Source organism: Gekko japonicus, unplaced genomic scaffold, assembly GCF_001447785.1.
Source record: "Gekko japonicus isolate JY-2015 unplaced genomic scaffold, Gekko_japonicus_V1.1 scaffold2963, whole genome shotgun sequence".
In the NCBI taxonomy this organism is placed as follows: domain Eukaryota; kingdom Metazoa; phylum Chordata; class Lepidosauria; order Squamata; family Gekkonidae; genus Gekko; species Gekko japonicus.
The window spans coordinates 112,321-129,148 of record NW_015168745.1 but is presented as its reverse complement, the minus strand read 5'-3'; the positions used below and the strand labels follow the sequence as shown (position 1 = coordinate 129,148).

Genomic DNA, 16,828 nt, shown 5'->3' with positions numbered 1-16,828 from the left:
CACCTGGATATTAGGGAAAACGTTTTTACAGTATGAGTAGTGCAACAGTGGAATCAGCTGCCTCGGGAAGTGGTGAGCTTGCCCTCACTGGCAGTCTTTGAACAGGGGCTGGACAAACACTTGTCAGGGATGCTCTAGGCTGGTCCTGCACTGAGCAGGGGTTTGGACTAGAGGGCCTCTATGGCCCCTTCCAACTCTGTTTGGTGCCAGTGGTTAAGCGCGCGGACTCTAATCTGGGAGAACCGGGTTTGATTCCCCACTCCTCCACTTGCACCTGCTGATGTGACCTTGGGTCAGTCACAAGCTCTGGCACAGCTGTCCTTGAAAAAGAGCAGTTTGTGTCAGAGTTCTCTCAGCCCCACCCACCTCACAGGGTGTCTGTTGTGGGGAGGGGAAGGGAAAGGAGTTTGTAAGCCGCTCTGAGACTCCAAGTGAAGGGTGGGGTATAAATCCAATCTCTTCTCCTCTCTTCTCTCTGTGATTCTATGACCCCTAAAAAATAATCTTGCTGCAGAGCTGAGCCATAATATTTTTGACCCACTGATGCATTCACAGATGAACTCTGGTCTTGGTTCAGACGTGACTGTGGTTTATTTTCATTAGAGTTAGTTGGTAACATCAAGATTCAGCTCACAGACAACCATTCAAGTCTTGCAATAATGCCTTGACATACGCTGGTTTCTCCACATCCCCCCTACAGACATAACTGCTGGTATCTCGGCCTACACTATAGCAAGAGCAGTGCCGGAGAAAGTCAGAATTGTCCAAATCCATAATCCATAACAACAATAATAGTGTGCCATCAAGTCACAAGTGACTCATGGTGACCCCAGGACCATGGGGTTTTCATGAGTATGAGAGACCAAAGGAAACAGGACCATGGGGTTTTCATGGCAAGAGACAAGCGGAGGTGATTTGCTTGCTTCTGCCTTCCTCTACATAGCAATCATGGTCTTCCTTAGTTTTCTCCCATCCAAGCACTAACCGCGGCCTACCCCACTTAGCATACAAGCTCTGACACAATCAGACTAAGCTGGACTATCAGGCCGCTCTGCATTCCTAACATCATGCAAAACCATAGTCAAGACCAGCTGCAGTTAGTTAATTTCAACCCACAGTTTCAAATCCTGGTTTCACAGTCCCTAACCGACCACAGTCAGTGGAACAGGTCGTATTTGGACAACCACAGAACCCATATTTAGTGTCATTAAACTAGCAATGTAGCAGCCTGAATAGCCCAGTTTGGCCTGGGCTCGTCAGGGCTTGGGAGCTAAGCGGGGGTCAATCATGGTCAGTAGTTGGATGGGAGGTTGCTGTGTAGAAGAAGGCAAGGGCAAAGCACTTCACCTGTTGCTTTGCACACCCCATGGTTGGGGAACACAACAAGTCAGTTGTGACTCAACGGCACATTCTTCTTCTTCTTCTTCTTCTTCTTCTCCTTCTTCTCCTCCTCCTTCTCCTTCCCTCTTCCCCCCTCTTCCTCTTCTTCTTCCCTCTTTCCTCTTCTTCTTCTTGCAATGTCTGAATGCTTTGCACACCCCATGGTTGGGGAACACTACAAGCCAGTTGTGACTCAATGGCACATTCTTCTTCATCATCATGCAATGTCTGACCCTGATCTAGAAGATCCAGTCATTTCAGGGATCCAGTGCACAGGCTCATTCACTTGTAATAGCAGGAAGAACTCTAGTTGCCCCAAATATTACTGCAAACAGGAAAGTACGCAGATTTAAGTGTTCAGGGGATGAATCATAGCTCTGGTGTTTTCCAGCTTCCCAGGATGTGGATTTCAGGTTTACAACTAGAACCGTCATCAGTTGCCAGTTATCAAAGCAACGGAGGTTTCGGGGATCAGTCTGTACAAATACGCTGATTGTGCAGTCCGGGTTTCAGAATATAAAAATGCGGGGAAAGGCCGGCTCAACTAGCTGTTTTCAGTCAGTTTATTCCATATGCAAGATCAACAGAGCACTTGATGGCTTAGCAAGCTTACCAGCAGCATCAGCATGAACGATCCCATGTATATGACCAAGAAAAAAAATGAAATCATAGCTAAGGTTAAAATCCCACGAATCCACCAATTCTTCCATCTGCAAAGGCAAAAACATAAAATACAGCATTATAATTATTTGCTTTCTCATAATGAAGGGGCTGGATCCTATGGTCTGTTCCCATGAGTAAGAGCACTGCCACTGGATAGGGAGTGTGATTACTGCAGATCCCCCCCTCCACATCATGTCCAGAATGGTTTGGGGAGGGGAGGTAAACCTTACAGACAGTATTTCAGGGGTGCAGAGAGCTACAGCGGAAAAGGGGAAGTTGCATTCCTTGACAATCAATGACTCTAACCCACCAGGAGCGCTTGTTGAGAAAATTAAGAATCAGAGCTAGTCTACAACTATAGACAATGATGGAAATTACTGTGAACATAGGAATGCTATATATGCATTATTTTAACTACTCTTCACTAATTCTAAAATCAATTCAGTTTCCAGGTAAGACTACTATACAGTTTTATGTTTAGTAGAAAGGTTTCATACCGTGAAGGGAATGAGAAAACGATATACTACTAAAATGATATAAACAAGATGCTTCAAAGTTTTTCTCAAGGGTCAGCATCTGCAAATGCCTGGTATTTAACTAAATTTAAAAACACCTATCTGCCTTCAAATGGTTGCCTGAAAATAGCTCCCAATAATTGATGAATAGAGCTCCAAGCAACAGAGTCCTAAAACAAAGTATTGGTTTGCATGCAGTCTATTTTTGCAAAGATGATTAAGTTTAGAGTAATTCCTATACAGATGCATTATTAATTTTACTAGGAAAAAAGCTCGTTGTGGAAATAAATACAACAATCTCTAGAAAGAGACTCTGGGCGGGTGCCCCAGCCTTGGACACTCAGTGTCAATTTACTGTGGCGACCTCAGCAGGGTATAATGACACTGAGTCCACCATTTTCTCCAGAGGAACTGATCTCTGCTATCTAAAGAACAGTTGTAATTTTGAGTGATCTCCAGCCCTCACCTGGAGATTGGCAATGATGGTTCCCCAGAAGGGAATGGTTGGTTTGGAGGGTGGAGTCTATGGCTTTGTACCTGTCCGAGGTCCCACGCCTCCTGAAACCTCACCCTCTCCAGGCTCCATCCCTCACATCTTCAGGAATTTCCCACCTAGAGTTGGCAACCCTATCTCCTTCCCAGCCAATCATCAGCCTACCTTTATTTTCCCCTCACTCTTCAGCTTTCCACCTCCCACACACCTGCAGTTTCTCCCGTGCTCTGAAGCCCTGACTGCTACGTCACATTGGCTGTCATACGGGGGCCACCTCAGCAGCATATAAGGATACAGAGCCCACCATTTTCTCCAGGGGAACTGATCTCTGCCATCTGGAAAGCAGTTGTAATTCTGAGTGATCTCCAGCCCTCACCTGGAGATTGGACACATTTTACCTCAGAACAGCAAACTGTTTAGAATGTTAGAGGCAAAAGCCAATCAAGTAGCATATGCAAACGACCTCTGTGTTCCGAGGCAAAGGCCAATGAGGCTGTGTATGCAAATTGTTCTGACTGGCTATGGGGGGGAGAGAAACAGCAAACTGTTTAGAATGTTGGAGGCGAGACTCAAGCAATGCAGCCAGTGGATAGGGACAGGTTCTGAGTGACCAATTCCGGAGCGTGTAGAATGTTCTAGAGAAGTGCCACCACCATTCGGCTTTTATATATAAGGGAGATTCTTCCAATACCTGGAAGACAAGCCAGATAAGGCTTTTCTAAAAATTTCTGGAGTTCTGTCTGTTGGCGGAGGAACTTCAGGAACATCGGCATCGCTTCTGAGGTCGAGCTCTCCAAACCCATCCTCTCCATCCACATCCTAGAACAGAAAATACAAATTGTGAAGGCTTAGGAAGCCAAGCACACCAACCAGAATATGTATTACATATCATAAGCATTCTTGCAATAAAGCCGCACTGGCAGCTTGGCCTTACTGCAACAGACACAGATGTAGAAAGCAGCTGGAACACAGCAACCAGCTTATGAGGGGTGACACACAACTCAAAAACTTCACCTTGCCTCCCACAAATCAATATTTCATAAGCATCATTTTTCAAACATCAGAAAGTTCTAAAGTTTGGGAACATGGCTCTAAACTACTTTTCACACAGACTGACACCATGCACTGAGCCTGGATATAGCAAAATATTTAACTGAAACATTCTCAAAACCTGGCTTCCCAATCTCAATGTACATATATGTACCTAATTCAGCTTGTACACACAATGGAAATCCCAGGCCACTGGGCATGTACAGATTGTCTTCCAGCTCAAACTCATGCAGTCCTAACCAGACTGTCCTTGACCCACCAAGGATACAGAAGGAGGAGGAGGAGATTGGATTTATACCCCACCCTTCACTCAGAGTCTCAGAGCGGCTTACAAACTCCTTTCCCTTCCCCTCCCCACAACAGGCACCCTGTGAGGTAGGTGGGGCTGAGAGAGCTCTGACAGAAACTGTTCTTTTCAAGAACACATCTGACAGAACTATGGCTTGCCCAAGGTCATCCAGCCAGGGGTAAGTGGAGGAGTGGGGAATCAAGCCCAGTTCTCCCAGATTAGAGTCCATGCACTTAACCACAACACCATTCAGTTATTTCTAGGCAACCAGCATTCTTTATTCTAAACTTTCTCCCTAATGGTAAACAAAGCATGGCTTGAGAGCATGGCTACAGCAGCACTGACATAGGCAGGCAGAGCAGGACAACTCAAACAGCACAAACTTATGTTCAAAATGTGGAAACTTGTTTATCGTAAAAATAAAACTAGAAATGTTCCTGGAATTTTAAAAAGGTAACATAATAAGAAAAAAAAATGTAAGTATTCCTATAGTGACTAGTGCCTAGACCAGTCAACGGGGAAAGTCTTTTGTTGTTGTTGTTGATGGTGATGATGATGAAAAACAGCAACAGAAATTTGGGAGGGAAACTGAATTATATGCAATGCTAACATTTCACTTATATCCAATACTTACTTTTCAATACTTAAACTTCTTTTACTAATTTAACAACATAAAATACATTTATAAATTTTCCAAAAATATAAGAAAAATGTAAGAAAAATTGCAAGTATACTCAGTACTTAAGAAAGAGTTGCAAACTGCAATACCCTATTCCAGGATTTCCCAACCTAGCTATGGAGTCTGTTCCCCCCGCCCCCTTGCCCCCCCCCCCCCACAAGCCTCTATGGCTCTGTACATCTCTAATCTAACAATCCCACTTTATCGGCGGGTTTTTATGCTAGCGAGATTCAATCTTTTCCCCTCAGCTGTTGTTTTAGGCAGATATAGGGGTATCCCCTATAGGGACAGAACCTGCAATTGTCTCTATAGTGAACCTGATTCAGTTGCTCATATCCTTCTACGTTGTCCTCAATATTCTACTATGCATAGCTATCTGATTAGTCCCCAACTTACCTACCACAAAGAACCCGACTGACAATGATCTTAAATTTTTATTGTCTGATAAGTCCCCGGCAATTACTTTGTCTGTTGCCGAATTCTTAGCCTGTGTTTGGAAGCTTAGGGTAGGGGCGTACAAGCCTTAACCCCCTTGTATTTTTTAGAATTGCTATATTCTCAACTGAGGCTATTGTTTCCGAGAAGTTTATAAAAACGATTCCTTGTTGGTGCAGCATGGTGTAAATTGTTATAATCCATTACTTCGTGCTATTTATTTTCTATTTGTTTCATTGTTCTCTTTGCTGCTGTGTTATGCCAATAAAGGTCTATGTATGTATGAGTTCCCAACCTTCTGACACACGGGGGCCACATTAGAGTGCCCAGTGCCTAAAGAGGGCCAGATCTTAAGTGAAAATGTAACAGAATTATTAACCTACCTATTTAGATCAAAAGTAAACATTCAGAGGTCAATGAAGAAATGTTAACTTGAACACAATCCATTTTGGAACAATATTTTACTGTGGAATCCTTTTATCTAGCTACACATGCTTACGTAAGTGTGATTTTTTTGTGGCTATTTTCTGTTAGCCAAGGCATTAATGTCCAAGGTTTGTGACAGACACCCTTAAAACGTCATGTAAACGTTCATCTGTAAGTCTTGACCTACACTTGAATTTCACAATTTTCATCTTGGAAAAAGTTTATTCATAGATGTAAGTGGTGCCAAAGACCGTGGACATGCCTGCAGGTTGATAAATATATCAGGTAGACCAGAACACAAATCTAACAGACTATTTTCTTTGTCAATGTCTCTGAGATGATCACTGGCTTGCAAATCAATTAGTTCTATCTGAAAAAAGTTACTTGCATCTTCCAGTGCTACTTCAAATGGATTCTGAAACATTCTTATTTCCGTTTCATGCTTATGGCAATCAGTACATCTGTTCTCGAATTCCACCTACAATAGGTTAAATGCTATGATGTGTCTTTCAACACTGAATTGTAAATTTCTGTCCTTAAATTTTAGTCCATTACAGAATGAGAAGTTTGAAAAGTTACCTTCACTACCATGCTTCACAAGAAATGTTTAGTTTTGTTTCAAAAGCTTTTAAATTCAGAATTCAATTAAGAATGCAAAAGCTTTCAATTAAAAAGCTTTCAGTTCAGAATCCCCTGCAACCTTAGATTCAGTATGTTCAGCTGCTCTGTAATATCAGTTAAGAAAGACGAATCAAAAATCCATTCAGGGTCAGAAAGTACTTCTTGACCTTTCCTTTATTCTTGAGAAAGATATCAACTTCATGAAGACTGGAAAAACATTTGAGGACTTTGCCTCTGCTAAGCCACCAGACTTCTCCATATTCTGCATCTATCTCTAATGTAATTAATACTGAATACAACAATACACATCATACGTTCCCACTACGCAAGGTTTGCTGATGGAAGATGCAGTGAAATTGCATGGGAAGTGTATCGTGAATCTCTCTTCACTGATTTTTGTAACTACGCCACTTTTACTTCCCATCATACTTTCTGCACTATCAATTGTGATGCTTTTCGATTTATCCCAGCTCAAACCAAGATTTTCTACTGATTTACACACCTTCAAGAATATGTTTTCTGCAACTGTAGTGCCTTTCAAACTCTGCAGTACACACAACTGTTCTGTAATTCTGAAGTTGGAATCTATCCCACTGATAAAAATTAGTAGTTGAGCAGTGTCTATAATGTCATTGCTTTCATTCAATGCCAAAGGGGGGGGGATCAAAACTTTTTGCCTTGATAATCAGTGACACACGGATCTTTTCTCCTAGTTCTTCAACATGCCTGGTGATTGCAGATGCAAATAAACTGACACAACTAACGCAAGATACCTTATCAGGGCACATTTCTTCCATTACTTTAACTATGCACTTTTTAACAAATTCGCCATCAGTGAATGCTCTACCACTCTCAGCAATACATTTAGTAACATGATAGCTGGCCCTCACAGTAGACAGGCTCTCCTCAATGTGCTTTGTAAAACTATTTTGCTGCAAAAATATTGATTTTTAAGAGACTTTATCTTGTTCACTCGGACCTCTCCTTGATATATTGAGTAGCTCTTGTGACAGGGTTAGAAGTGCCTTTTTAACATCATACTCCTTCAATATTGAGACAGTTTCAAGACATATCAGGCAAAATGCTTTATCCTTGTTTAAAACAAAGAAGTACTCAGTAGTCCATTTGTCATTAAAGACACAGTGCTCATCTGCAATTTTTCGTTTCTTTGGAACAGCACTTTCTTTTGCAGATATCTTCTTACAGAATTTTTAGCAGAACAGCAGTTGAAGAGTTTCAATATAATCCTTGAATAAAATATGAGAAGTATACTTTTAGGGGCCTAACTCTTCCCTTTCCCATCAAATCCAACCCACTCTAGCTGCTACTAGCTGGTGATTTTCATTTTGACCATGGCAAAGAAAAGAAGAGACCCCTGCCTCCCTATCCACTACAGTTCTTCCCATATTCATGCACAGGCTGGGAAGAATTTTTTAAAAAGGGATTATGAATCTGACCTACCAGGTGGCAGAGTTGCAATCCTAAGTACATACTATGAAATTTATTTCTTAATAAACACACTGCCTTGAGGTTTAAATCTACACATGCTAATACTTGAAAAATTGGGGACCCTCCAAAAAAGAGCAGGTAGAAAGAAAGAGCAAATGAAAGGGCAGCCTCCCACCTGGAGCAGAGGATATGCCGTTAAATTGGCTTCAAATTATATGCAGGGGTCACATGCACAACTGCCTGCCAGCCAAGCCTCAATCATGAGAAGCAAAATGGCAGCCAGGGGGAGGGGAACTTGGCTGGAGGAAGATGTGCAAAGGGGAATCCCATAAGCTTCCCTGCTGAGAGAGTACTCCTTCCCTCTCAACCCAGATGCATAAGAAGAAGAGCTGGAGTGGGCGGGGGAGGAGGGGCAGAAGTAGGCAAGGCAAGTAGTCAGAGTAACCAGCTCTTGTTGAGGAAGGAAGAATCCTTTTGCCTGCAGCAGCAGCAACCTCACCAGTAACCTTGGAAGCCCTTTGCCTTCTGGCAACAATCAACAACTGACTTCCTCATACAATTAAAAGCACCAACTCTATTTAACCTTTCCAACAAAATTCAAAAGTTACAGAAGGTAACAGATAGCATTCATCAATGCAAGAGGACAGACAATTATAATGAGAACCACAAAGAACAGTAATTTAAACACCTGAGAATGCTGAAAGACTACCAGAGAATTCACACTCATCTGAGTGCAGGAAGAAGGATTCTTCAACAATTTGTGGGGGGTTTTGCCATCAAGTCACAGCCGACCTATGGCAACCCTGTAGGGTTTTCAAGGCAAGAGATGACCAGAGGTGGTACTGCCATTGCCTGTCTCGGGAGTCACAGCCCTAGACTGCACTTGTTATTACACTTGAACCATACACTTATGGTCTCTGCCTCGCCTGATTTACAGGAATTACCAACTGTGATTTAATCCTGGTTTGCAATTGTAGTTTCAAGGGGAAAAGACAAACCACATTTTTTGACATAAACAATGGTTTGCTGTGAAAATGGAAATCATTATTAGGACATGTTTGAATAGAGAGGGGTAAGGGAGGAGGGAGTACATAAGGATACCATATAACTGCTAACTAAGATCTGAACGAAGTTTAAGTCCAGTGGCACCTTTAAGACCAACAAGGTTTTTTATTCAAAGTGTAAGCTTTTGTGTGCAAAGCACATTTTAGATTGGGTCACCAGAGGCCAGCACTGGTTGCCGTACTAGTTGAAAACCAACGGTGATATCAGCTAAAAAATATCAAAAGAGATAAGTCAAAATTGCAGTGATAAGATTCCCAAGCACCTTGAACTTTCCACGAGAATTCTGCAGTCTTCTAGAGCTTGCTATAAAATAAAACAGATTGCTGAGAATTTTGTTTTTAAAAGCAATCAGACAATATTTATTCCACCTATTTCAAAAGAGATGAGTCAAACTCGGCTCAAACTTCGCAGAGAGCTGAACCATGGACCAAACTAGAAATGCTCTGGCAACTCTCTAGGAATGCTTCACAAACCCTCGCAAAACTACACTGGCATTCCCCCCCCCCTAATTTACAGGGTTAATTTATAAACTGTGGCAGATAAATAGTTTTGAGGCCTCAACAGCCTTAGGAGAGGTGCAAAATTAAATTGCCATCACTACCACATAGTAGTAGTCAAGTATCATTTGGCGGAGATCAGATTTCAGTGGTTCAGTTCTCAAAGTGAAATGTAGGGATTTGGGAAATATAAAGAACTGACAGCTGAAGAATGGGGTTCTTTACTGGGTTCCTGCCCATTAAACACTTGTGCATTTATTGAAGAAAGCAGAAAGGCAGAGTAGTGAAGTGTACTAAAGGTAAGTGGGAGAGGAGGTCCATGTGTACCTTCCGAACTTTTGCCATTCAACTCAGCTAGGGGCCAAGGGGCTGACCTATTTTTCATGTGCTTTAATTTTCCCCTCATGAGATCTCAGAAATTAAGCTGGGTTGTCCCTGATTAGTACTGGGATGGGAGACCACCAAAGAAGTCCAGGGTAGCTACACAGAGGCAACAAATGGCAAACCACCTCTGAACGTCTTTTGCCCTGAAAACCCTATGGGGTTGCCGTAAGTCAGCTGCTACTTGATGTCACTTTCCACCACCAACTTTCCCCACAACCTGAACTAAGACAGGCCAGCTCCTTTCCTCATCTGAGCAGTTCTAGACAGGCTGTGCTGAATCACCAAGAGAAGAAACTAACTAGAATAACTGATTTAAATCAAGTTTCCATCTGCAGAGTTCATACAAACTGAGTGATAACTATTAGAATATGTCTACTTTAAATCCTACTAGGAAGGTAAACCAAATCTATTGCCCTTACAGCCTTTAGCATTCAAATGGTCTAACTACTGAGAGGAAAGGCGCAACTGGGAAATTAGTTTATTGATTTATTTTATTAACAAAATTTTATGTCCCCACCTTTTGTCCTCAGCACAGCCACTGGCAGCTAACAGATTAAAAACATATAATAAAAAATACATTTGGAAACAAAGCAAAAACACATCACTACAACAATTAAAACCAAAACTAAACTACACATAGTAAAGGTAAAGGTTTCCCTTGCTCGAAAGCCAGTTGAATCCGACTCTAGCAGGTGGTGCTCATCTCCATTTTCAAGCCTAAGAGCCAGCGCTGTCTGAAGACTTCTCTGTGATCATAAGGCTGGCATGACTAAATGCTGAGGTGCACAGAATGCTGTTACCTCCCCACCGAAGCAGTACCTATTTATCTACGTGCAATTTCTTCTTTTCGAACTGCTAGGTTGGAAGGAGCTGGGGCCATAGACAGGCGCTCGCTCCGTCACACGGCACTAGGGTCTGCAGCTCAGCATCTTGACCTCTGAGCCACCACGGCTCCTATAACTACACATACAAAAACATAAAAACTGCAGTTACAACATAGGGCAAGGAGGAGGGATCACTGACGGAAGAGTCTCTTTTGGGAGAGAGTTCCAGAGTTTTGGAGCTATGACCAAGAGACCCTCTCCCAGGTTGCCACCTGCCTAATCTCAGAAGGCAAGGGCACCCAAAGCAAGGCCTTAGAAGATACTCATAGTGGTCAAGTAGGTTCATAAGGGAGTAGGCAGTCCATCAGGTATGCTGGTCCCAAGTCACACAGGGTTGTAATGAACACCAGAATCTTGAATTGTGCCCAGAAACAGACTGGAAGCCAGTACAGACTGGAGTGATGCAGTCTCTATGACCTCCCCCTCCAGCCAACATCCTGATTGCAGCATTCTGCATCAACTGAAGTTTCTGAACACTTTTCAAGGGTAGCCCCACTTAAACTACATTGCAATTATCTAATCTAGATGTAAACAGGGTGGCCAGATCTTTTCTGCCCAGGAAAGGCCAAAGCCTACTAACCAGTCAAAGCTGGTAAAAGGCATTCTTGGCCCCGGTTGCCACCTACTTATCCAACAGCAGGCCTGGGTCCAAGAGTACCTCCAAACTACAGACCCGTTCTTTCAATGGGAGTGCAACCCCATCCAGAACAGTGACAACTTAAGTTCTGGGTCAGACATGCTTATCAGTAGGACTTCCATCTTGCTGGGATTAAGCTTCAGTTTACTAGCCTGCATCCACTTCAAGACTGCCTCCAGACACCAGTTCAGGGTTTCTGCAGCCTCTCCGGGATCAGCTGGAAGCACAAGATAAAGCCAGAAGTGGCCAGACAGTCGAGAACTGGGATATAAATTCTAGAGACGCCATCTTGGACTTTTAAAATCTGCTTTTTAACTTTTTGTCAGAATCCTGATTAGAATTTTATGGTTTTAACATCTGTTGTGGCTACATGTTCTGTTGTATATCGTCCAGATCCCTGCCTAGCAGGGATAGGGTGATTAATAAATCAAATTAACCATCATCATCATCTGCATACTGGTGAGAACCCAGCCCAAACCCAGCAGTTTCATACAGATACTGAAAAGCTCAGGGGACAAGAACAAATCTTGTGGGACCCCAATGGCCAACGGACAGGGCAGCAGTCCCCCAGTACTATTTTCTGAAACTAACCCTCCACAGGACTGAACTAATCAAAAGTTTCTTTAGATTACAAGGACTTCTAAGCTGTACTGCAAATGAATTCTTCTCCATAGGAATGCATCTAACCCAAGGCAGCCAAAGAGCTCGAAGGAGTTGGCCTTACGTAGAAGCCACCCCAAGGAAAACTCCACCCATCTGGTCCCTAGCACAGGCCTCAGTGGTATTTGGAAGATGGCGGCTCCAAGCTTTAACCCATATAAAGGTGGGCAATGCAACCTCAAGCTAATTTCCAAAGTCTTCAGAAGGTTACAGTAAGAATTGCATCTTTCTAGCTCCTATTACTAAGGATGGAAGGAAATGGAACATCTTTCCTTAAAAGACAGCATCTGCAGTCTCGCACATCCACTCTCATATTACTGAAGTCAGCAAACTCTTCACAGAACCCTTGGCAGAGTGTCTACAGAAAACTGACTAGTGGTTCAATGCATTTTCAGCTGCTAAATTACATCAAGACAAAAGGAATGCTTTAGCAATATCACTGCAAAGCTTAAACAATTGGCTTGTTTGCTGCACCAAGTTAAAGTGGAACAGACTGGGTAATCACTACATGGTAGTGAAAACTAACGGCCATTCTATGGCTATGCAAGCTTCATCACAAAAGCGATAAAGGCTTTTAATTTGAGCTTCCTGTGTGATTTCTCACAATGAATATTTCAAGATCGATATCTGAGATCACACTGAATATTTTGAGACGGGGAGGGACAGTGGCTCAGTGATCGAACATCTCTGCTCTGCATGCACAAGGTCCCAAGTTCAATCCCTGGCATCTCCAGTTAAAAGGACAAGGCAGGAGGTGATGGGAAAGATCTCTGCCTAAGACACTGGACAGTCCCTACCAGTCGGAGTAGACAATACAGACCTTGATGGACCAATGGTCTAATTCAGCACAGGGCAGCTTCATGTGTCCATCTAGATCTCCGATGCTATCATTTGTCTCTGCTTTCCCAGCATGCCAGAGAACAGAAGTCTCAGCATCACGCACCCAGAAGTCAGAGGTTTGGATTCCAAATACAATTGCTGCTACAGACATTCTGAACTCTGCATGCCCACAGTACATTAGTTAACATGCTGTGCAATCCTATGTATCCTTACTTAGAAATAGGTTCCTCTAAATTGAGTGGCACTTATATCATTAACTGGGCACAGGACTGCTGCCAGTACCATGCTGTCGCAGGCAGTGCAGTCTGACACAGAGTCACACCTTTACAAGTTCATTGACTTTCATGGACTTAAAAGGACATATCCCTGCTTAGACTGCATTGTTCAATACTTTTTGAAGGATAATATTATGAGGACAAAAAATGTGCTCCTCTTTTAAAAGACTATTGCAATGCCTGCAAATGTTATTAAAACCAAGTAAGAAAGAGTAATAAGGAAAGTGGTGTTTTTAAACTACTGAGAACCTAAGAGTGTTCACACGTCTGTCAGAAACTACCGATTACATAATATTTAAACTGTGTCACTCCACTTCTCTTCCTGCATAAATTTCCAAGCAATATATAGTAAGTGGGGGGGGGGGCACACACACACACACACACCTGGTCCTGCCATAGCCAAGAATACATTGTTTCCAAAGATGTCAAAATCCTGGAAGATACAATCTCTTGAATAAACGTTACATATAAGGAAATGTTTTGAATAACATCACTAGGCTGTTTTCAGGCTTAAAATTTAATTCATCTTCATAGTAAATGTTCAGAAGAAATTCCATCCCAAACCAGGACTAGTTTTTCCCCCCACACTGGGGTAGTAGTACAAATAAGAAAGTCCTGGGTTCCAAGATGAGGGAAACTGTTTTGGGTGGGGCACTGAGATAATATATGCAAAGTAACTTTAACACTTGAAATGAACTGTACGAACATTTAGTATTCCTACGTCTATGTACCAGTATCATTATTTCTGTTTCAAGCTCTCCCTGTAGAATGGTTTCCTTACACAAGTTACCTGGATTTGTAAATTCCTTACCTTGCAGAGGACGTATTTTGTTTATTTATTTATTTTCTTAAATTTCTACCCCGCCCTCCCAGCCAAGGGCGGCTCAGGGCGGCTTACATAAAATCAGCATACATTTACAATAAAACCATTAAAACAATGTTAAAACTAGTTAACAATAACACAGTAGGTGCTAGTATTGTTGTACCTGATGCTGTACCTGATGTACCTGATAATGTAATATTATGTTCTTATGTTCTTATGTCCTTATGTTCTAATTGTTTAGGAGTATGTGGTTATGAAGAACCCACCTCGGTGCTATGCACTGGACCACGCTCTCCAACTCACACAATTTTACATTTTAAAAAATGGATTCCAAGAAGGCAGGTACCAGGTCAGAGAATGTATTGCAAGCTGCTTTAAGATTCTACTGTGAGAAATAAAGGCAACTACCTATTTCATAACATGTGCTTTGCATTCCAACAGCTTCCCACAAACTGCTGTTGAGAAAGCTCAGTCTTGCACTGCATGAACTGTCCTAAGACAGGCATAGCAGCACCAAGCACTGGGCACCCATGGAAAAACTTCCTTTAAAAATACAGGCTACGCAAATCATTGTAGGTCTCCATTTCAACATTCAACTGACCACTCCACCCCCATTCACTACCACCTGCATCAAAGGCCTCAGAACCACTGGGAGCTACAAGCACCAACCTAGTTAACTAGCCAGTTCTGGAAAGAGGAATGGCAAAGCCATGTGAGATTCTCTAGCATTAACACAAACTGCTAGTGATGACCTCATAAATAACTGAAGCATACTGTCTCTCCCTCTTTGCCCTCATACACCCCACTCTGGCTCAAGAACAAGCTAGCTGATCTAAAGCTTCCAACTAGGTAGTAATAAATCGTTGTCCAACTTATCTCAGAAATTATTTACAAGTACTATTTTAAGAGGCAATAAAAGACTATTGCTGAAGGACAGAATGCATGCTTTTGATATATGAGGCTCCAGATTTTGTTCCCAGTGTTTCTAGTTCTGTCTGAGCTACTGGACTGCCAAGTTCAGAGGAAATGCCAGTCATAGAGGACAGGATTGGAGGGGACCTACTCATACAACTTTCTGTCTTTATTATTTAGAACCTTTTATGCAGACTTTCACCCAGCTCAGGGTCCCCAGAGCAGCAAACCATCAAAATATTAGAACATTTTAAAATGCATTTGTGTGTTTGTAAAATAAGAACAATTCAACAAAACAGAAACATAGATATGCATACACATGAGCAGGAAAGAGGGTCAGTCAGGGTCACTGAAGGAACAACGAACAAAAGAGAAGAGTCTTCTCCTGATGGCAGAAGACAGTGATTTGTTGTTGTTGCTGTCAAGTCACAGCTTGACGGCAACCCTGTGGGGTTTTCAAGGCAAGAGATGTTCAGAGGTGGTTTGCCATTGCCTGCCTCTGCGTCACAACCCTGGTATTCCCTGGTGGTCTCCCATCCAAATACGGGCCGACCCTGCTTAGCTTCCAAAATCTGATGAGATCAGGCTAGCCTGGGCTATCCAGGGCAGGGAAGAAGACAGTGATAGAAGGGGACAAGCCAATGTCCCTAGGGAGAGAATTCCACAGTTGTGGTGCCAGGACTGAGAAGGCCTGTTCATGGGTTGCCATGCATCTAACCTCAGAAGGGGAAGGAACCCAAAGCAGGGCTCCCAAACTTGACCCTATCAGAGTACGCAATCCTTAAGGTATGCTGGCCCCATTATACGTCAACACCAGTGACTTGAATTGGGCCTGGAAGTAACATGGGAGCCAGTGCAAGCGGAACAAAACTGGAGAGATATAGCCTCTATGATCCATTCTAGTCAGCATTCTGGCCTCTGTACTAACTGTACCTTCCAAACACTCTTTAAGGGGAGCCCAGGGTACAGTGTATTGCAGTAGTCCGATATAAACGTAACGCCACCTTAGATTATGAATGTCAAATGTTTCCTTTATCTCCCCCCTGCTGATGGAATCTACCTTGCCAAATAAAAGCTTGTTACCTCCACTTGTCACATCATGACATTTTTAGAGCTGGGGAGCCTGGAGTCGATTTATAGAGACCCCAGCTTCATTGATTCATTTATTCCAATGAGAGAAACAGGACCGATCCAAGTGTCAGGCTACACATATGGAAAGGTTCACCCAGGCTCCTGCCCCTGAAGCCTGGGGGACCCTGCAGAGCCACTTTGGATGTGGCGCAAAGTATTCCTACCAGAATATAAAATCACTAACCTCTTCACGCGTATGTGGAAGCACTGCAGGTGAACATAAGGAAATCTCTAGATTCCAGCTTTAGTTCACAAAATATAGCAAAAATGTGTTATAACCCTGGAGAATGACCACTTTCATGGTGGAAAGTGCCACTGAGTCACAGACATCTTATGGTGACCCACATAGGGTTTTCAAGGCAAGAGATGAACAGGGTGGTGTGACAAGGGTGGTGTTGTCAGTACTGTCACACACACACACACACACACACACAGCCTTACTAATGGGCACCTCCACCTCCAGAGGCAGTAAATCTCTGAATGAAACATCAGATGAAGACCTTGACCTCTATGTCCTATTTGCTGGTCCCTGTAGGACAACTGGTTGGCCATTGTGTGAAAAAGGATGCTGTACAAAACAGACCACTGGTCTGATCCAGCAGGATACCTCTTACGTTACATTTACATGTTCTCAGAGGGGCAACAGTGAAACATGACTGGTTGCCCAATTCCCGCATAAAGCAAAGTTTATTTCTCATAGACAGTAAATGGCCTGGACCA

The 16,828-nt window shown here is 42.8% G+C and overlaps 1 protein-coding gene across 1 annotated transcript in view; it reads right to left on the bottom strand.

Moving 5' to 3' along the window:
* CDS1 (CDP-diacylglycerol synthase 1) overlaps nucleotides 1–16,828 on the bottom strand; it is a 79,274-nt gene that overhangs the window by 18,984 nt on the left and 43,462 nt on the right. The window contains exons 2-3 of the mRNA XM_015415623.1: nucleotides 3,743–3,870; nucleotides 1,994–2,090 (exon numbers count right to left, since the gene is read on the bottom strand). Of these exons, the coding sequence (XP_015271109.1) occupies nucleotides 1,994–2,090; nucleotides 3,743–3,870 (225 nt within the window). The remainder of the gene's footprint in view (nucleotides 1–1,993; nucleotides 2,091–3,742; nucleotides 3,871–16,828) is intronic.